The sequence below is a fragment of the Podarcis cretensis genome (genome assembly GCF_951804945.1).
Source record: "Podarcis cretensis genome assembly, chromosome: 3".
Classification (NCBI taxonomy): domain Eukaryota; kingdom Metazoa; phylum Chordata; class Lepidosauria; order Squamata; family Lacertidae; genus Podarcis; species Podarcis cretensis.
Window position 1 is genome coordinate 22,766,070 of NC_137172.1, and position 22,730 is coordinate 22,788,799.

General features: G+C 41.3%; 1 protein-coding gene across 1 annotated transcript in view; it reads right to left on the reverse strand.

Moving 5' to 3' along the window:
* PLEKHH2 (pleckstrin homology, MyTH4 and FERM domain containing H2) overlaps window positions 1–20,520 on the reverse strand; it is a 68,638-nt gene extending 48,118 nt beyond the window's left edge. The window contains exons 1-2 of the mRNA XM_079968462.1: window positions 20,356–20,520; window positions 13,440–13,569 (exon numbers count right to left, since the gene is read on the reverse strand). Of these exons, the coding sequence (XP_079824588.1) occupies window positions 13,440–13,562 (123 nt within the window). The 5' untranslated portion in view covers window positions 13,563–13,569; window positions 20,356–20,520. The remainder of the gene's footprint in view (window positions 1–13,439; window positions 13,570–20,355) is intronic.
* Between the last annotated feature and the right edge of the window lie 2,210 nt (window positions 20,521–22,730).

Consider the following 22,730-nt stretch of genomic DNA (forward strand, 5'->3'; position numbering starts at 1 on the left):
TGCTGGGAACACGGAAGCCTCTTTCTCCCCACCTTGCACAGGAGCCAAATGAGCTGCTGGAATAGGTACAGAAATATCTGTCCCTCCTCTAGTACCCCTGGAGTGGTGTGAGCAGGCAGGAAGATAAGGCTCTCTTTCTCTGCCTAGAAAGGAAGCTGAAAAGAGAGAGAGAGAAAGGGGTGGCAAAGAGAGTGAAATGCCTGGTCCTCCCATTTTTGCTTCAGCCCCAGCTGTTGCCCTTGGGAGATTACCCTGAGGGAACATCCTTTACATTAAGAAAGGTTCCCTATCTGCTTTAAAACTTAAATCCACATGGCTTGCTCAGCTCACTTTTTCTTGGGCTGGTGGCCACAGAAAAATCTTCTACTGGCTATTATTCTTGGTTGATTATTTGTGCATTTTTATTTATTTAAGTTTCTCATTTTGCTTTCTTGTTTTATTTCTAAGTGCACTTTTCCTCTTCATCCTATTCTTCAATTACAGTGGTGGCCCGCAAGACAAATGCCTCGCAAGACGGAAAACTCGCTAGACGAAAGAGTTTTCCGTTTTGGAGGTGCTTCGCAAAACGAATTTCCTATGGGATTGCTTCGCAAGATGAAAATCTCTTGCGAGTTCCTGCGGGTTCCCCCCCCCTTTCCCCCCTTTTTCTAAGCCGCTAAGCTGCTTATCCGCTTATCTGCTACGCCGATAAGCCGCTAAAAGCCACTAAACCGCTAATAGCGCTAATCCGCTAAGCCATCAATGGGCTTGCTTCGCAAGACTAAAAAACTGCTAGACGAAGAGAAACACGGAACGGATTCTTTTCGTCTTGCGAGGCACCACTGTACACAAGTCTCTTGCAATGATCTTGTCCTGATGTTTCTCTACTTCTAAACTATCAACTTTTTTCTTAACCCTCTCTCAATCTTTAAAAAGCAACTCTTACTCCTTCTAATCTTCCTTCTCTATTGTAAATTTTTACCTCTCTAATTCAGTTTGGAGATCTACCATTTGGGCAGGATTCAACTTAATAGCTGTGCTAGCAGGAGTCAGAACAAGTCCCAATAGCACAATGGGGCTCCCTCTTTCCTTCCCCCACACCCTCCTCAAATCAGCCTGGGGGGTCAGGAGAACTCTTAGAGTACTGTACAGAGGGAGAGGGAGCTAATTTCACCAGACAAGCAGAAACACTTGTGATGATGCAGCAATCTCCTTAGGTCTACTTTGAATTCTGCCCTTTGTCACTTGTTTGCAAAACATTTTGAGGATAAAATTGCTTGCCTCCACTGAGATCTTAACTCCACAGTTATAGCAGATGGATCTCATGGGTGTCCAGAGCACAGTCTAGTCTTGTTGTGTTGAATGAGTTTCAGTTAGTAATGCTCAAGGATGTGGCCAAGGGCAAATACTTGCGCTCTGGACTCTTGGCTGATAAAAACCAGTAGAGAGGGGACGTAAGTGATTAATGCTTCCTTGGAAGACAGGGTGGTCTTTGCTTGCTTTAAGGAGGCAGTGGTAAAATCACTCCTCAAGAAATGCTCCCTGGATTCAGAAAATCTAAGTAACTACCAGCCAGTTTCTAATCTCCCTTTCTTGGGCAAGGTTCTTGAGCAGGTGATCTCAGACCAGATTCAGGTACTTTTGGAGGAAACTGATTTTCTAGAGCCATTTCAATCACGTTTTAGGCCGGTGAAACTGGCACAGAAACTGCTTTGGTCACCCTATAGGATGACCTGTGTCAGGAGAGAAATGTGTTCCTGTTAATTCTCCTCAACCTCTCAGTGGCTTTCAATATCAACAATCATAGTGTCCATATGGAGTGGCTGTCAGAGAAGAGTTGGTGGCACTGCTTTGTGGTAGTTCTGGTTTCCAGAGAGTGTAGCTTGGGGAGTGTTCTTCAGCCCTGCGGAACCATCAATGTGGGGTTCTCCAAGGTTCAATTTTATTCCCTATGCTGTTTAACATCTACATTAAACCTCTGTGTGGGGTTATCTAGAGTTTTGGAGTACATTGTCTATGATATGCTGATGACACACAGCTCTGTTTCTTTTTTACAGCTGCAGGTGAGGCAGTGGATATGCTAGATTATTGTCTTATCTTGGTAATCGATTGGATGCAAACTGGAGCTCAATCCATATAAAATGGAGGCACTGTTAGTGGGCGGTTCCATAGACTCGATGGCTGGGAGATTTAGGAGTGGGTACACAGCTTGGACTTACTTCTGAATCTTTTGCTGCCACTTGAGGCTCAGGTGGCCTCCACAGTGCGGAGCGCCTTCCACCAGTTCCTGTTGGTGGCCCAATTGTGCCCCTGCTGGACAGGGACAGCCTAACTACTGTTGTCTATGCTCTGGTAACCTCTAGGTTCGATTACTGCAATGCGTCATACATAGGGCTGTCTCTGAAGATAGTTTGGAAACTTCAGCTAGTGCAGAATTCAGCAGCCAGGTTGCTCACCAGGGCAAGATGGTTTGAGCATATTACACCGATCCTGGCTCAACTGCACTGGCTGCCAATCAGTATCTGAGGCCAAATTCTGGGCTGCATCAATAGGAGTATTGCATCTAGATCAAGGGAAGTAATAGTGCCACTGTATTCTGCTCTGGGCAGACCTCACCTGGAGTACTGTGTCCAGTTCTGGGCACCACAGTTCAAGAAGGACACTGACAAACTGGAACGTGTCCAGAGGAGGGCAACCAAAATGGTCAAAGGCCTGGAAACGATGCCTTATGAAGAACGGCTAAGGGAGCTGGGCATGTTTAGCCTGGAGAAGAGGAGGTTAAGGGGGATATGATAGACATGTTCAAATATATAAAAGGATGTCACATGGAGGAGGGAGAAAGGTTGTTTTCTGCTGCTCCAGAGAAGCGGACACGGAGCAATGGTTCCAAACTACAAGAAAAAAGATTCCACCTAAACATTAGGAAGAACTTCCTGACAGTAAGAGCTGTTCGACAGTGGAATTTGTTGCCAAGGAGTGTGGTGGAGTCTCCTTCTTTGGAGGTCTTTAAGCAGAGGCTTGACAACCATATGTCAGGAGTGCTCTGATGGTGTTTCCTGCTTGGCAGGGGGTTGGACTCGATGGCCCTTGTGGTCTCTTCCAACTCTATGATTCTATGATTCTAAAGTGTCACTTTTGACCTATAAAGCCTTAAACGGCTCAGGACCACAATACATCAAGGACCACCTCTCTCCATAGGAACCTACTCAGATCCTGAGATCATCCTCTGAGGCCCTTCGTTGTGTGCCTCCTCCACAAGAGGTCTGGAGCATGACAACACAAGAACGGGCCTTTTCTGCAGTCGCCATTTGTGGGGAGGTTCGGCTAGTGCCTTCACCATATACCTTTAGGCGCCAGGCAAAAATGTTCCTCTTCAACCAGGCCTTTGGCTGATTGATATCCAATGCCCAAACTCGGAACTATGGTTTCATATATCTCATACTTAGTAAAACCATCATTAAAGACACAAAAATGAGTCAATTTTTTTAACATACAACTAAACTCAGGAAATTACTACTCTACATCTGACACTAATCAAACAATTCTCTGTGAGTTATTTTTCTTCCAACAATGAACAGAGAAAAGCCACATGTGAATAAATATCTAATGCCTTAAGGAAAAATAGTTCAAAAGCAAAGGCGATCGGCTTCCCTGCAGTCTCTTCCGTAGAACACTCTATACTATTTCACAGAGTTCAGCTGAAAGTCTTTAGACTTTATTTAGAAGCATTTTTGTTTTTACTTATCCCACAAACTGTATCATATTTTATTCTGTGTTTATGACTTACATTCAATCAGATCTTCAAATATTTGCTATCAATTTTCTCCAAATAAAGAACAGTTTTCATTAAACTAAAAAAGGTAGATATATATATAAGCCTGGTAACATCAGTAAGTACAGTTGGGTGACTCAACTAGGTAAGCAAGATTGCAATACTTTCATAGGCGATGGTCAGTCTAGGGTCTTGAGTTCAACTTTCTCTTTTTCAATATTTACATGGCAATATTTACATGGCAAATTTAAATAATGGGAGATGTTTTCAGAATTGGCTCCTGCCAAATTACTAAGGGTTGAACTGTAAGAGCTGATTAAGAAATGCCAAGACTGGGAAGAATTAAGAGATAAGGCAACTGTAGCTAGTCCCTACAAATACAGTGGTACCTCGGTTTTCAAGTGAAATCCATTCCAGAAGACTGTTCGAGTTCTGAAACTTTGGGGTATCAGGAAAGCAAAAGCGGAGTACAGAGGAAAAATTGAGGACCATCTGAGAAATCATGATACTAGACAAATGTGGCAGGGAGTCCAACATCTGACTGGTTATAAATCAAGGAATTCATCAGTAGTAGAGAGTACTGCTTCCTTGGTGGGAGAGTTGAATACCTTCTTTGCCCGATTTGAGGTGACACCAACAGTGACTCCAACAGGGATGCCAGAGCTATTGGCGTCACTACCTACAGGAAATGCTGCCAGGGTGGAAGAGGTTGAAGTGAGGCGAATATTAAAGGACGTAAACACGAGGAAGGCTATGGGCCCGGATGGGGTGGCTGGCAGGGTGCTAAGAGATTGTTCAACTGGCAGGAATCTTTACGAAGATTTTTAACCAGTCTCTGGCCCAAGCCACTGTTCCACCCTGTCTGAAATCCGCTACCATTATACCCCTGCCAAAAACATCAAAGATAGACAGTCTGAATGATTTTCGCCCTGTGGCGCTGACACCCATTATAATGAAATGTTTAGAAAAACTGGTGAGGAAGCGCATCTTATCTTGTCTGCCAGTGGGACTTGACCCTTACTAGTTTGCGTACAAGGCAAAGAGATCCACAGAGGATGCTGTGGCAATGCTGTCCTGACTCATTTGGAGAAGCAAGGGAACTACGCGAGACTGTTATTTGTAGACTTTAGTGCCGCATTTAATACTATTCTTCCGCATAGATTGGTGCCCAAATTATTAGACCTGGGACTTCCACCATGTTTGTGCAGGTGGATATTAGACTTTCTATCAAACCGTTCCCAAAGGGTCAGGTTGGGTTCCCACGTCTCTGTGGATCTCATCACGAATACGGGGACGCCGCAGGGGTGCGTGTTGAGCCCACTTTTATACACGCTCTTTACAGCTGACTGTGCCCCCAAATACCCCAGTAATAAGATCATTAAGTTCGTAGATGATACAACGGTGGTTGGTTTAATTACGGCTGGAGAGGGGGAGACAGCCTATAGGAAGGAAGTTGAGCAGTTGGGGGAGTGGTGCAGGAAAAACAACTTACTGCTTAACTTAAAGAAAACAAAAGAGATCATTGTGGACTTTAGGAAATGTAAATTGAATATTCAGCCACTTATTATTGAGGGGAAGTGCGTGGAACAGGTCTCAGTGTTTCGATTTCTGGGAATGGAGTTGAGAGACAACCTAACCTGGGGAGAGAACAGCAAAGACCTGGTGAAGAGAGCACAGCAGAGGTTATATTTTCTGAGAATCCTCCGGAAAAACAATCTCTCAAAGGACCTGTTGATGGCATTCTACCATTGCACTGTGGAGAGCGTACTAACTTATGGTCTGTGCGTGTGGTTTGGGAGCTGCACGGCCAGGGAAAAAACAATGCTATCCAGGGTTGTAAAGACTGCAGAGAGAATTATTGGGTGCACTCTTCTCACCTTAGATCAAATCTATGCTGCCAGGTGCCATAAGAAAGCAGCAGAGATAGCACATGATAGTACGCACCCCGGAAATGATCTCTTTCAGCTTCTGCCTTCTGGAAGAAGGTATAGGGTTATAAAGGCCAGGACTAGCCGCCTGAAAAACAGTTTCTACGCTAATGCAATTCTGGTTCTAAACGCAGCATAAGGGGTCTCTGTAGTATAGTGTATTTTAAAATGGGGTTTAGAGTTTTTAGGGTTTTTTGAATGTTTTATGTAGTTTTGTAGTAGTTTTATGTAGTTTTGTAGTAGTTTTATGTAGTTCTGTGGTAGTTTTATGTAATTTTTATGTAGTTTTATGTAGTTTTCAATTTCATTGTTCCGCAAGGGACAATGACAATAAAGATATCGTATATCGTATATCGAAAACTCAAAATAGAAGCCTCAAACCAGAAATCTCAATACGGAAAACTCAATATGGAAGCCGCGTTTCTGGTTTGACTTCCGAGGTGCGCTCGAAAACCGAAGCATTTACTTCCAGGCTTACGGCATTCGAGTTCCGAAACAGTGCTTATTAACAGAGACGTTCGAAAACCAAGGTACCACTGTATATTGCTTCAGCTAGAGTACAAATCACATATTTATCATTATTGTGCATTTTCATGGAAGGTACTCAAGAAAGCTTATAAACATGGATTTCACAGGAAGACACAAAACTCCAAATGTACACTGGGATTCTAAGGGAGCTGCAGTTCACAGCTGACGTATGGGCCTTAATCTGGCCACTAGACAAACACAATGGCCAACGTATAATGTCAGGACAGTTGTCGGTATAGTTACATATCTCCTCTGCTGCACTGGGATGTACCATCGCTTCTACAAAGTCTGAAGCAAATTCCTTTCATATTAATCAAAGCGAAAAGCAAAGCAAAGCAGACTCTATATCCATCTCTTTGCCTGACGGCATGAGTCTGTCCCCTTGAGATAGGGAGTGAAGGAATCAAAAGCCTCATTCCCCCTTTGCCGTTCTCCACGACAAGTTACTGTGCACACAGGAATTTGGCAGGGAAGGTTCAATTAAGGACAGGTGTCAGGGTTTGTGCTGAAGCTTCAAGGTTTTAGCATTCTTCCCAGGTTCTCCAGAGGAAGTTCCAACAGCACCTGACATTTACTAGGTACTCTACCCTTAGCTTCTTCTTGCCAGTTTGTATAAAGTACAGTCGTACCTTGGATCTCAAATGCCTTGGCTCCTGAACAAATCGGCTACCGAACGATCAAAACCCAGAAGCGAGTGTTCTGGTTTTCAAAGGATTTTTGGAAGCTGAATGTCTGGCGTGGCTTTCGATTGGCTGCAGGAGCTTGGAAGTCGAACAAACTTCCGAAACAGATTCCGTTCAACTTCCAAGGTACGACTGTACCTCTGCCATTGAGAAAGTGAACATTGGGATACATCAGGTGTTTTTACCAGCATTAGTAGTTACTCTCTCCTGCCAAGCATGAACACACTCATACCTAAACAGTGTCTTCATAAGGTCAACCAAGTTTGCTGATAGATTGGATTATCACAAATTAATACAAAAGCTTAGGCAATTAGAAGACCTGCAGTTTTACAGTTCTTCAGTTTTAATACATAGACCAGTGAAACGGAAAAACCAAAAAAGAGAGAAAAGATAAAAGCTTTCTTACTGAGAAAACTTCTGCTTTATACTACTCTGTGCGCTCCGACAGCACTGCCGTTTTCCATTGTGCATTATTCCCTTACTCCCCAAAGGCTGATATCTTTTTTCATCCACTCAGATTCCAAAAGAGTATTTGAATTACATGATCTCCAGAAGACGTCCTGTGTGGGGCTGTTCAATATAATATTTACTTTTTGCTTAAGAGTGAAATTGGCACAAATTTCCTCCAACAGCCAATGCTGTTAGTCTACAATATGCAGCTGCTCTATCAGGATCTTAGTCTCAGATCTGTGCCAGTACCTACTGTACATATTTATGTATTCCTTTCTTTTTTGCCAATTAACCCAGTAAAAGCACTGAAAATTCACTGGAATGATTCTATTTCTCAGAATGAGCCATATTAATTACCATCATATATCAAATTCCAGCCGTTTTGATCCAGCAGAAAACACCAGACACTCCAGTTAATGTCACAATACAGTGTTACTTCTCTTTGCCAAGATCCTTTAAAATAACATTGCACTCCAAAATTGATTCTACAAACAGGGTTCCATGTTTATTCTGTAACAATAATTTTCAGATCAAGTTTACTTTAAAAAAAATTGTGCTTTCTAACAGCTGGGCTTAAAATTCTGCAGTCCTGAAAGTCAAGAGATGCTATTTCTCCTTCTGTCATGAGCTGCATCAACAAAAAATTCTGCGGGCCATCTAGTTCCAAAAACAACAAATATGCCCCACTCTACTGTGTATTTGAATTATTCCTTAATATAGTCTATGCCAGTAAATGAAGAGACAACCAATTTACCAAATGGTAATATTTTTAAACACTTCATCTGCATTAATGAAAATGTGATATTATTTGTTCCTGTCATGCATTCTAGTGAGTGATAAAGGTAGGAGCCTTATCACACAATAGCCTCCTCCTTACCCCAATATTATTAAATTAAACAAATATTTAACATTTATTGCCTTATACAAATATAGCAATAAACTATAATGACATTAATCATTTTGGCCTTTAGTCATTTTTATTAATTAGCATCTTTTCATTAATATGTAAATAACTTCTTCAGTATTCCTATCATTCCCAAATGGGTCAGTGTCCATGGATGTTAACTAGATGGTTGCTGGTTCAAGCAGTCGGTTGGACTAGATGACCCTTGGGTCCCTTTTAACTCTACGATTTTATGATTTTTTATTATTAGGATTTTACAAAACTCCATTTTTATAAAACTTCTCTACCTGGTTACTCAAAAGAAATTCTTTTTACAGGCAACCAGATTAATGGCTATGTATAGAAGCCCATGCTAAACCATGCAAGGGACTTTGCAGGGAATCTAAGGTGAATGAAAGCCCCATGGCCTCTTGTATCAAGTTATAAAAGTTATCAGGCTATCTCAAGTCTTTAAATAGACAAATGAGGTAGAATTATTCAGCTGCTTTGCTACACTTGCCAGGCACAGGATGCTGCTTCAGCTATTATTGTGCAAGCAGAGGTTTTATACTGAAATGGCTAACACAACATAAGTCTCAAAGTTATTTAAGTTTCTGAACAATGTGCATTAAAGATGCAAAACGGATTGCCAAAAAGCAGAGGCAAACATGCCAAAGTTCAACTCTTCAAGCTAATTATTAAGCAAACATTTTTTCTCCAAATTTAGTCATAAGACTCTCCTATAGCTAGCAATAATATATTACAAATATTTCCAGCCTCCTTCCCTCTCTTCTCCACTTACCAAACACTTTTCCTTTACCAGTTCTGGGTTTTGTTTTGTTTTCATAAGGTATAAGGATAGAAATGCCAAATTACCCCCTCACCATTTCCTGTTTTTACAACCATCCTTCAGTAAACACCTGTTATTGAACACATACTAAAACCACAAAAGGAGCTAAATATATCGTTTTAAACATGCATAAATGGCACTTCTGTCATACTTGATACCAAAGACACTCTTCCCAAATGCCATGCTGCCCCCAGGGGGCAAAGGTCATAGAAATGCTAGGTAAGAGAAGTTGGAAAAGAAATTATGAAGAATTCTTTTAAAGGTGGGAGGAAAGTTGAGACAGTCTCTTTATAATAGTACTCATGTCCATTATTTAGACCATAGGTTTCTTGAAGGCAGGGGCTTGCCTGTTCTGCTTATTTATTTAAATATGTTTTCCCTTGCTTTTTTTTGACATATACATGTCCACAAGCTGTATGTTGATAATGCATGCTGCTTCCAGTGAGCTGGAGATGGCTTACAAATATTGTCTTACAAAGATCTAAAACAATTAAACAGTTAGATAACAAATACTGTTAATACAGAAAGGAATTCAGAAAAAAAACAGAAAATACACTGCCCAACCAATGTACGTTCACATTATAAGCGGATTTAAAACAAAGCCGATTTAAATATCACGTGTGAAAATTATCTTCATCTCTGACTATAGTCCTAGAAATAATTTTTTGTAAAGGCCATTCCCAGAACAGCTTTAGAGTACATATGTACTTCTTCCTAGCTGTCTTCTCTTTTAACCATCCTGGCACATACAAGAACCCCAGAAGGAAAAAGTCTATCTACACAATTCATTGCTGATACAACCAGATTACAAAATCACCTTGTTCTGAGATTATACAAACAGAAACCATTGTTCCTGCTTAGAACAGGTCTGTTGTCACACGATTTTAGCATGTACTAGCGCCACACATAGGGCAGGCAGCAGAGGGGTTCAAACAGATTTAACCCTTTCTGCTGATGTTTCCTGCTTAAAATTGAAAACATTGCTACAGTTGCCATCTTCCCAGTATACCTATGCAGTATTAAACTGCAGAGGGGTGCATGGGGAAGGACAGCAGGTGCAAACTTTTGTCCCCAATTCTCATTTCTAGTAGGAAAAGAGACCAAATAAATGTTCTATGAGGACATTCCCTGCTTTCCTCTGTACTACTGTGCTATGAAGATACTTTTTCTTTCCCGATTGGTAGGAAATGGAAAGAGGAGTCTTCAGCTCTTGGTCTGGGGGAATCAGGAAGATATTGCAGATTTTTTTACTTATTATTTCAAACAAAATGTACCCCTTCCCCCAGATTCTCCCAAGAACCACCATCAAATAATTTAATTAACTGTTTTTCTTTTTTGAGTATATTTAAATATATTGCTGATAATCTCAAAAGTTGAGTACTTGAACTCAAGGAAACAAAATTTGACTGATTTTATATAACAGTATTTTTATCCTACTTTGGAAAGTCCAAAATAAGCTTTTAAGAGTAAACCTTAAAGAACAGATTTAAACCAGCATGTGGTGAAGCTCAATTCATTGCTCAATCCATTGCTTACAAGGGGGAACCTATCCCATGGAATGGTCCAGTTTCCTCAGGACTTTTGGGCCAGTACTTCAACATCTAAGAACTATGGAATCAGAAGTGTCAGCAACAATGGCAGGACCCTATTTATGCAATGAAATGTTAACTTTGAGTTATTTAATAGAAACTGCCTTACCATTTTTCTTTGAACTACAAAAAGGGGATAAGGGGAATGGTGGTTCAGCAGATATGGATGTATGCAAGAAAACTGTATGTGTGTAAGACTAAGAGGCAGAAAGTATCTTTCCCCTGTGGCAAATGTAAGTGAGTTTAACCTGATGAAAACAGTTTTTTTTTTTAAAAAAAAAATGAAAATGGCAGTGTGCAGTATCAACAAATTAGGCAAACTTCGTGCTAGGAAAATAAAATAGTCAAGGTTAGGATCAGGATTTATGTTTTACATACTGTACCAAATTGTTTAGTGTACAACTGAACTTCCCTTCTGCACCCCACTTTAATTAATCCTGTGTTTTGACATTCAAATTGAGAACGTGGAGTGGGTGTAAATTCCTAGATCCACCCTTAGACACATTCCCAAGGCTGCATGTTGGCAACCCATAGAATAGCTTCCCATTCTCTCATGAGTGTGTTTAAGGGTTATGTGTGAAATGCATATACACTGAAGTTCCAGAGACAGATTTAAAAATGCTCTGTTACCTGTTACCTGTTCTTAGTTTCACACATTGCACCCACCTCCTTCATTTCTTTTCTGTGTTCTCTCTTGGGTGGCCTCTCTGGAGTTGAACTCCAAAAAGGAATTTGGCACATTGCCTGTTCCACTGGACTACAGTCTGGCCTAATCCTATAGTAGTATTTAACCTCATCATGCCCCAACCCTTCGTTTTCCTTGATCCCTTAGCACTTGATAACAGTCTATAGTGAATGAGCTGGGTCACATTTCACCAAGGTCATATATGCCCTAGCTCCTGATAGAGGAAATAAGTGACAACACTGTCACTTTGGTACTTTGTGTATTAGGTGAACTGTGACAAAAACATGTGTTGTAGAAAAGGGAAAGGAAATGTATTTTCCATTGTAAAATGCCAACTGCACTCAGCTTACAGAAAAACACTTCTGACATTTCCCAGAGAAGGGTGTTTTCCCTTTATTTATTTTGCAATACTTTGGAGATTCAGAAAACTCAACAGTAATAAAATAAATTCCACTTGAGCGCTACGGACAGCATAAGTATGTTACAGTAGAGGTACTTTCTACACCATTCTTTGAATTCCTATGAAGACCTCTCCCACTTGCAGCAACAGCAACTTCTGCTTAGATCTTCAACAAATTCTCTTTCTTTGCATATAACTTTTTATAAAGCACACCCTGACTAGGCATAAGGGGGGGGGGGGTTCAGTTTCCACTACTGAAGGTCTGTATTCCCTTGTCTGCTTCCTACTCCCACATTCTCTCCCATAAATGCTGCAAGGTTAATCATCCAATGTGTGCTAACTTCAGAAAGAAACAAAAGACTGAACCTGCCTAGTGAGAATTTCTTTAAGGATAACTTTAAAAGGCAACATTGTATAGATACCACATTTGTCTCATGTTTAATAGTTGTGGTTTTTGAGGAAATTCTTACCAACTATTTCTCATCTGTGCTTGTGCTGATAAGACATTAAATCAGGGGTGGCTAACCTGCAACCTTCTAGATATTGCTGGACTACAACTCCCAACATCCCTAACCACTGACCATGCAGGTTGTAGCTGGGAGGGGGCCACAGGTTAGGCATCCCTGTATTAAATTTCTCTCAGTGATAGTTTTGCCTTCAGACATTATTCTAAAATAGATACTGCAGTTTATCTTGTTTGTTTTGCTTGATAGGTCAGGGGAGTAGATTTGTTCAGGCACATCCTTTACACCTTGGAGACACAAGTTTGCATCATGTTGTGGTCTGCCAGCAAAAAAGGATGGGAAATATTCTCCCTATAGCTTTCTTAAACAAACATGTTTAGTTTGTATGAGAAATGGAAGGCACTCATGAGCTTTCTCTGCACCCCTGGTATAAAGAGGCCTTTCTTATTTCAAATATTATTTCAGTTCTTTATGTGAAATTAATTACATTTTCAGCACTTTCCTGATTTTGCATTCCTCACTGTTCTCCCCTATATTCCCTGCCAACTGGAACAGCAGCAGACCACCCTTGCAGTCCAAATGGCTATATAAAAACCTATCTGTGAAACAGGAAATACTATACAAATCAAATATCCTTAATAGCTAAAGGTTTGCAAACTTATTTTAGCTTCAAAACACACACACACACACACACACACATTTACAATGAAATGTTATTGTCCATGACAAGAAAAAATGCTCAACTGTCTACTATCAGATACAGCTCTACTTGTACGAAAAATGTAAGCGTGATGAGTCGTGTCTGAATATGATTGTGTGTTCAAATGAACACAATCTTAAAAGAAATGTATTCTGGAAAGACAGCATTCACATTCAGATACATGCACATGCTAATGATCATTGGAAAGTGTACCAGTTCCTCATTCAGCAACTGAAATGCATGTAGGATTCTAATTTCGCACCTGAATCTTCTTAGTTTGATTGAGATTGTACACCACCATAATCCTGCTTCCTATATAGAACAGTATTTCTTCTTTAAAAAACACATATATTTTCTTTAGGAATAAATATATAAATATGAGGACACTTGAATAAAAGTCTAATGATTACCACAGCCAGATAAACCTGATCACACAATAAACATCTATTAAGTTATTTGGATCATGATTTAATTATAGGTTATTTAAAAACAATAACTTTTATTATATTAAGATGGCTTAAGACCTACCTTGTCTGCTAACAACTCTCTAATTTTGCTTGCTTGGAGGCGAAATTTCATCAGCTGGGATTCTAGAGCTATGCATCTTTCTTTCCAGTTTATAGTTCCCTCAAACTCCAGCAACTCTGCCATATTTATGCTGTGAAGGGGGAAAACAAGCTATTTAATATTCCATATAATTGTTTCTTCATTCTTATATACATACAGAAGGTGTTCCTATATATCATAAATAGCAGCATAGTAAAGATTTTTACTCTGTGGTAAGTTCTACAAAGTTCAGTGTTTGCCCTCCAGTATTATTATTATTATTAATTTTGTATACTCCGCTTCATCTGTAGATCTTAGGGTTGTTTACAACATAAAAATACAGTGTGTTTAGGACTACAATTTTAATTTAACAACTTCAGTAATATCCAAAGAGAGATCATACACATATAATGTTCCAGTATTTGATCTCAACTTATTGAGTTGGGGCTAGGTACAAATCTTTCCCATAAAATCATTTTGCAAACTGATAAGCTCCACTGACAAGAGATGGATTAGGAAATATCACCCATTTATTACTTTGGACATTTAATATCCAAACTGCAACTTTAAATGATCCAGTTTAACTAATTAATGTTTCTATTATTACTTATTAGACTAGTTACAGATAGGTAGCCGTGTTGGTCTGCCATAGTCAAAACAAAAAAAATTCCTTCCAGTAGCACCTTAAAGACCAACTAAGTTAGTTCTTGGTATGAGCTTTCGTGTGCATGCACACTTCTTCAGATACACTGAAACAGAAGTTTCCAGACCCTTCTATATAGTGAGAAGGTGGGGAGGGGTATTACTCAGAAGGGTGGTGGGAATGGGTGATTGGCAGATAGCTGTGATGAGCCTGTTGACGACTCTTAACGACTGCAATAGGTCTTACAGGAAAAAGCAAGGGGTGAGAAGGTGAAAAATGGCTTTGTCATGTATAATGAGATAAGAATCCAAGGTCTTTGTTCAGACCAGGACTCTCCATGGTTTTAAGTTTGGTGATAAGTTGCAATTCAGCAGCTTCTCTTTCCAGTCTATTTCTGAAATTCCTTTGTAGTAAAACAGCTACTTTGAGATCTTGTATAGAATGTCCTGGGAGATTGAAGTGTTCTCCTACTGGTTTCTCTGTCTTGTGATTCCTGATGTCTGATTTATGTCCGTTTATTCTTTGGCGTAAGGTCTGGCCTGTTTGTCCAATATAGAGAGCTGAAGGACACTGTTGGCATTTGATTGCATACACAATGTTAGACGATGAGCAATTAAACATTGTGTATGCAATCAAATGCCAACAGTGTCCTTCAGCTCTCTATATTGGACAAACAGGCCAGACCTTACGCCAAAGAATAAACGGACATAAATCAGACATCAGGAATCACAAGACAGAGAAACCAGTAGGAGAACACTTCAATCTCCCAGGACATTCTATACAAGATCTCAAAGTAGCTGTTTTACTACAAAGGAATTTCAGAAATAGACTGGAAAGAGAAGCTGCTGAATTGCAACTTATCACCAAACTTAAAACCATGGAGAGTCCTGGTCTGAACAAAGACCTTGGATTCTTATCTCATTATACATGACAAAGCCATTTTTCACCTTCTCACCCCTTGCTTTTTCCTGTAAGACCTATTGCAGTCGTTAAGAGTCGTCAACAGGCTCATCACAGCTATCTGCCAATCACCCATTCCCACCACCCTTCTGAGTAATACCCCTCCCCACCTTCTCACTATATAGAAGGGTCTGGAAACTTCTGTTTCAGTGTATCTGAAGAAGTGTGCATGCACACGAAAGCTCATACCAAGAACTAACTTAGTTGGTCTTTAAGGTGCTACTGGAAGGAATTTTTTTTGTTTTTTCTTATTAGACTAGTTACACAAAGGTCTCCAAGCAACTTATAGCATATTTAAAAACATGAGCATAAATACATTATAGTATCAATACATTCACACAAAACGCATGAAATTACAAAATTCACAAAACAAACCTCCATAACAGCCATAGAAAAACTTTGACAAGTTATCACTATCCAAACAGAGTTGTAGCTGAGCCAACAGCCTATGCTGATGGAAGGCACTCTGTGCTGAGGTACCTGTGTCTCCTCTGAAAGCAAATGAACCCCCCAAACTACAAACACACTCCTATTTAATGGATGTTTACCACTTTTAGCAAATAATAATAATAATAATAATAATAATAATAATAAATCTCATGAAACAGTTTACAAACTGCATTAACACACTCAAGCAAATATGGAACGACAATTTTCTTGGTGAGCCACTGAAAGCCAAGGTGAAAAATAGATCTTTATGGCTCTTTTAAAGGTATTGAGGGATCACGCTGTCAGGGAAACTGACACACGCTTGCCAGATATCACTTGTTTCTATCATGAAACCAATGAGAAAAAGACAATCAAGATAAACAACGATTGGCTGAAAGAATGTTTAATTATCTACCACATTATTTACATGTACAACAGTTTTCAATATTTTCCAACAAAAGCTGTTATAGGGTTAACTCCTAGATTATTTAGAACTTGTCAGTTATTTATCTATTTAAAGCATTTTGGCTCTTTAGTAAAAAAAAAAAAGAGTTAGTTAGCTAATCTTACTTCTAAGGACATAAACACACTTTGCACTGTAAAACAACTAGCCAGTGCTCTTTTCTGTTCAGGTAGATAAAAATAAAATTCCATTACAGTGGTACCTCCGGTTGTGCACAGGATCCGTTCCGGAGCTCCAGTCGGATCCTGAGCTGTGCGTATCCCGAGATGCCGCTTCTGCGCACGGTGCATAGAGTGCATCCTGCACATGCGCGCGTGGCGAAACCCAGAAAAATACTTCCGGGTTTGCCGTGCACATATCCCGAAGAATACGTAACGGGAGGTGAACGTAAGTAGAAGTACCACTGTACTTAGGCCTAGCAAAAGTTTGGAAAATAAGCTCTATTTTTCACCTTTCATGTGGCTGTAAGCAGGGGCACTGCTAGGAACTAAATAACACAACAGACCCTTAACACATATTTGCATATGCTTGTCATAATAACAATAATTTTATTATTTATATCCCGCTCATCTGGCTGGGTTGCCCCAGCCACTCTGGGTGGCTTCCAGCACATATAAAAACATAATAAAACATCAAACATTTAAAAACCTTTTGAAACAGGGCTGTACAGTAATTCATATGTACAGATGAAAGTTTAAGTCTTCAATCAAATTAAGATGGTTGTGGGTCTTACTTGAATTGCACTTTACAGCACACCCAGAAATCTTGCAAGCATAGATGCCAACTCCTAGGGGCTGAGGTCCCTTCAGCCCCCCATAAAATATTTGAGGGGGGCAGGGCCCCACAAAATTGATGGGCCTTTGCATTCAAATGGTGTGCGTGCTGCATCATGTGATCGATTCTGTGGGGCAGGGCTGCTTACCTGACCCCCCCATATTTTATTCAAGTTGGCACCCCTGCTTGCAAGCAAAGTAAAATATTAATTATTTTTAAAAAATAAATGGGGATGCAGGAGGTTTGAGGCCCAGTACAAAGGACCTGGGATTTGGGTCCCCTCCTAACAGCACTTCTGCTGTAAGAGTACTTCAGTTCAACTTTTGCCAATACAATTTGGATGGATTATCTCCTCTTTCCTCTTTCCCTTCTGAGTTTTTGTTTGTGTTAATTTCATCTGTATTGTTTTCTTTTTAAAATTGAGTTCTAAATATCCCAAGGATAATTACCAAAAACAATTGGTACCACTTACCAACAAATAGTATCAAGAATGTTTTTGGCTTTTCAGAGCTTCTACATAGGTGGAAATTGAAGTTTGTGGGAATAAAGCAGGCATAAGCAAACTTGGCCCCCCAGATGTTTTGGACTACAACTCCCATCTTCCCTGACCACTGGTTCTGTTAGCTAGGGATGATGGGAGTTGTAGTCCCAAAACATCTAGATGGTCCAGTTTGCCTATGCCTGGAATAAACTTTCTGCAGATGTCCCAGTGAATATATGAACATGACAAACAGGGTAGAATTTTTCAGTGTTCAAGCATTTAACTGAGATACAAATATGATATCACTCATATAAAGCTTGAAATTGACCCTATTATTGTGAGGGTTTTGTTAGTTATAATTCCAGCAAATTATTTGCTTTGCGTTTTCCAAAAAGCAAAGGATTATGGAAATATTTGCTGGCACAATATATGCTGTTTACAATTGCACTGAATGATCTTATTTATGAGTCAATGACTTCCCGTCTCTTGTTCAATTCCTCAAGGGAAAATAAATGAGTTCATCACTTTGGCTGGGCTGTGTTCTGATTCAGCATTGTGAACCTACACACATTTTCCGTCCTTTTCTTTTTTAAATAGTTTTTTATAAACCAACAGTGCAGTCCTATGCATGCTTACTCAGAGGTAAGTCTTATTACATTATGTAGGGCTTACTCCCTTGTACAGGATTCTAAGTTTAAGTTCCTTAAACATTAGGTTACAAGTTACGGCATGATACAATAATTCTGACAAATCTGTTTCAGCTAAGTTTTTTATATTTACTGCAAGGATATATATATAAGAATTAAATATTTTATTTCTGCTTGAATATATTGGGATGGTTTAGCTGTCATGATACTGATACGGGAATTCATTTTCATATTTTACATTAAACCATGTGGCATTATGCAGTGGGCTAATATTTTGCAAAAACATGCATTAACTGATCATATAAGGCATCAGAATGCAAAGGAAGCAGATCCAGACTTGAAGATCCACTAACCTGAAACAGGAATGGAACTGTCAGTAACTCTATAAATGAAAGTTTATAGCCAGAAGGGAGTGACAATTTGTTCCTATTTAAATTGCAGGAAAAGCTTCCAATTACTTCAGTGAGGTCGGGGTTTTTCCCAAAATACTCTCCCAACACACAATGTAAACAAACAGAAAATAGAAGAACTTTTCATTATAGTAGGTCATTCCCCCCCCCCCCATTTAGCAAGAGACACATCCTTTTAACATGAGGGGATATTAAAACGTGATTTAAAACACACCTCTTTAAAATGAAGTGTTGCATTTCTAGCATTCCACACAGAAAACTGGAAGTAGAAATTTTAATTTGCTACCTGCAAGCTAGCTGAAACCATAAGGTAGTGATATGAAATGTAGATGATTGCTCAGTGGTCTAACACTGTGGCACTGAAGTTCACGGCAAGTATTGGTCCAGGCAGAAACTTAAGATACCACTAGCTAAAACTTTTCTTATTGCTGACTCTTGAGTACTCTGTCATATACATGGAAATGTATAATAGAAAGATAAAGAAGAGGTGATTACCTACTTCTACTGCAGGCACTTAAATGCACTGTTTTGTTTTCATATACTAGAATTGATCGCAATCTATCGGTCGATCGTGGGGCATCCCTGATCGATCCTGGTTGATCGTGTGATCCTGAGAGATTCCCCCCCCCCAAAAAAATCTGGATTTTGGTAAAGCAGTCTGTGATGTTTTATAAACTTTTATATACTACCCAATAGAGACTCAATGAAAAGGGTATGCCATATCATTCCTTGCACTGGGCTCCTTTAAATTTCCCTGCAATTGCAGCTTTCCCCTTATCATAAAGCAAGAGATCATTGACCATGTTCCCAGCTCAAGTACAGTTCAGAGTTCTGGGAGTTTGGCCAGCATGAGGAGCAGAAGAATCTCGGGGGTGGGTTTTCAGGGTGAACACTGCAGATGGTGATGTTAAGGGCTTTCTGTACTACTTTAGTCTCTGCTCTCTTCCCGCACAGGAGATTTAGTCCTAAAAATATTTACATACTGCTATTCATTAAAGAGAAAATCAGAGCCATTCGCAACAATTGTATATAAAATCATATTAAAAAAAGTTAAAATCAGAAATCAGACGATTGTGGGAAAAACAAGGTTCAAAGCTATGAAGCCCACAAAACAGTATGCTTAACAGGCACAAATCAGGGCCAGGAAACAACCTGTTTTATCCATCCCAGGACTTGGTTCTGGGATATACAAACAATTAAATAAACAGACCACAGAGCACGTACAGAGTGCCTTTCCCCCGGCCAGGGATGCCAACTTGAATAAAATATTGAGGGGCCAGGTAAGACCCACCCTGCATATTCAATCACATAATGTAAACACACACACCATTTGAAAGGCAATGCCCATCCACGGGGGGCGGGGGGGGCTTAAAATATGTTAGGTGGGCGCCAAAAAGACCTTGGCCTCTAGGAGATGGCTCCTATGCCCCTAACCACAAGTAGTCCTCACGCTACCATAATGTGGGGGGCATCACAGGAGGCAGACTGTGTGCCCTTTGGGGCAGACCTGAGCCCCTGAACCTCTGACTGTGTTTCCCACCTTTACCTCCAGCATCCTTTAATGCACATTTTAAGCAGCTGGGCATGCAGGCTGCCCGATTTATCCCTGGCATCCAGCTCCCCATCAGCTGTCTGAAAAGGGAGGCTAGAACTTGACTGCCCCAGGTTTCCCCACTCCCCCGCCCCCAGATGTGGGGCAGAGCTGCTTGTTCTGACGACGAGAGGCGAAGGCACTCTTCGCGCGCTCAGAGGCGCTGCTGTGGGCGCCCAGCCATTAACTTCTGAGGCGCCCACCTGATGCCCCACCACGGATAGACCAGACAGTGATTCAGAGGCAGAGAGAAAGAGAGGAAAGTTCATCCAGCAGCAGCAGCAGCAGCGAGGGAATTTATATATATGTATAAAAAGCTTGGGAGTTCCCGCAGCTTCCCTGCTGGGCCAAAGGAAGAGCAGAGAGAAGGCGAAAGTTTGAGGGAAGAGGGAGGGAAGAGGCATGACTTCCCTCGCACCGTCTAAAAGTCTCTCGACTTCCACCGAAGAGGGGAAAAGGGAGGCTCCCCCCCCCAAAAAAAAACACAACTTAAGCCAAACCTGAGGAGGACGGGCGGCCTCCGCCTCCTCAACGAAGTCTCTCAGGCGCCCCTCACAAGCAGCGCCGCCACCGCCGCCGCCTCGCTTCCAAAGGCTCCCTCCGCGCCTGTCCCACCAGCACCATCCCCGCTGTCCGTGGGGGGCCGGCAGGCGGCAAGGGGCCTAGGCTGAGCAGCAGCCGCGCTGGCCATTCAGCGGGCGTGGAAGGCGGGGCTTGGGAGCGCTCGGCAGCCTCTCCGCAGCGGCCCGGGGTGGCGGTTTCTTGGGGCCGAGGGGGCAAGGAGTTGGGTAGGAACCACCACGACGTGGGGGGGGGGGGAGCGAGCGGAGCGGGGCTGAGGGAAGCCGCGGTGTATCTGCGGGACTCGCCCACGAGAGGCCGAGGGCGAGACACCTCAGTGGGCCGGCCTGCCTCCCTGCCTCCCCCGCTTTACTTGCGCGAAAGGGCTTTCCGACGCACAGCTCTGCGCCACGCGCGCAGCCCGAGCCTGAGGAGAAATTAGGCCCTTCCTTATATAGCCCCTTCCCCGTAGAAATGAATTCAGGCTGCTGGACCTGGCTATCATCGTGTATCATTTATTTACCAGAAAAAAATAATCTCAAGAAGGGACTCGGAGGGTCATGAAATCCAACCCGCTGCAAATGCGAGAATCTTTTGCCCCACATGGGGCTCGAACCCACGACCCTGAGGTTTTAAGAGTCTCAAGCCCACACCAAGCTCCCACGTCAGTTTGGAGGGGTAGGTTGCCCAGCAAATTTTGTTGCCCGCTTTCAGCATAAGCTGAAAGGATAAATCCGAGGCAAATAAAAAGGCGACGTTTTTTGTTGTTGCTGATCGTGCAACAGGGAACTGGCGACATCAAATCAATAAAAGCTAATTTAAACCAGCTCCAGCGGGTGAGGAAAGGGCAACAACAACAGAGTCTTTCTCTATAACTGGAAAGTTGTTGAAGGTGATCTAAGCATTCCCAATATATAGGAGTGGTTGCACCATCAAAAAAGCCCCTTCTCTGATCAGCACCTGCTTCCTCACAGATGGTAGTATCATAGAATTGTAGATTTGGAAGCGACCATGAGGGTCATCTAAGTCCAACCGGCTGCAATGCATCCAACATGGACCTCAAACCCATGACCCTGAGATTAAGAATATATGATTCAAAGGAGGGACTCGGATGAAAATCATAAGGTTTTGGATCTACCCATTCTTTTTTGTGGGGGGGGGGGGGACATCGATGAGGATCACGCAAACCACCAGGATCAACCAGGGGTGGACCGTGAGCGACCAGTAGATCACAATCAACTGGTTGGACATGCCTGATATATAAGACTCTTCCTAGTGTTACGAGTTTGGGGAAGTAGGCTGTACGCTGAGACCCTTCTAGCCCCTGAATCTACCAAGTGTTAAAAGCCAGCCTATCTTCTTGATGAGGCAATAGCCTGGGTGATGAGCCATTATTAAGAGAACTAAGGAAAGGGGTTCTGTGCAAGATAGAAATGGGTACCACCCACTCACTCTGCAACAGTTAATTAGAAGGAAAAGGCAGAGTTGAGTGGCAGTGAAGCAAAAAAGCGGCAGACCAGAAAAACAGGCAGAGCAATGTTTGTCTTCTGTTTGAACCCAAGGCTGTGGTTATGGGAGAAACGAGACCTTCCTTTTTGCTATGAACCCCTCCATTGTAAGCCCAGGTTATAAACCATATATCACAAAAGCACCACAGTCTCCATTGTGCCTCATTCCCAAAGGAAACACGAATCCTGGGTAAGTGTCTGAAATCCCTGGGATCTCATACCACTTGGAGATTAGGTGCCATGTACAGAATTACAGAAACTACAAATAATGAATGGTAGTTTGTTGTCCACATGAAATTGTCTACAACAAATGCCATTGCGTAGTTTGCACCCTCCCCCATTAAATCACAATTCACCGTATCATTTCTGCAGTGGGGGGTTGCTTACTGGTTTATTTTTATTTTTTTGGTTGAAACAGTAAATCCAGAAATGCAACAGCATTTTGATGAGGTCGAAATTGTGTGGACAATGCACAAAACTTTTCATGCAAGAGCAGCAGCACTCAGTTCACTCTAAACTACCGTGTGAAACTCCCCGATAATGGAAATGGAAATAAAGAGTCATGGGTGGTGTAACTACAGCCAAAATTTTCCCCATTTGTGTGCAGGCATTCTTTCCTTTTCATGCAACACTGCCATTTTTATCTTGCTCATAATAAATTCTACAGACTGAAGTGTGCTGTTTTCTTTTTTGCTTGCCAGTTCCCGGGAGCGTTGAAGACTTGAAGCCAAGAGCATAAAGAGATTTATCAATCAAACAGTTGAGAAAGGAACTTCTCAATAAAGTTGTTTCTCATTTAAGAACAT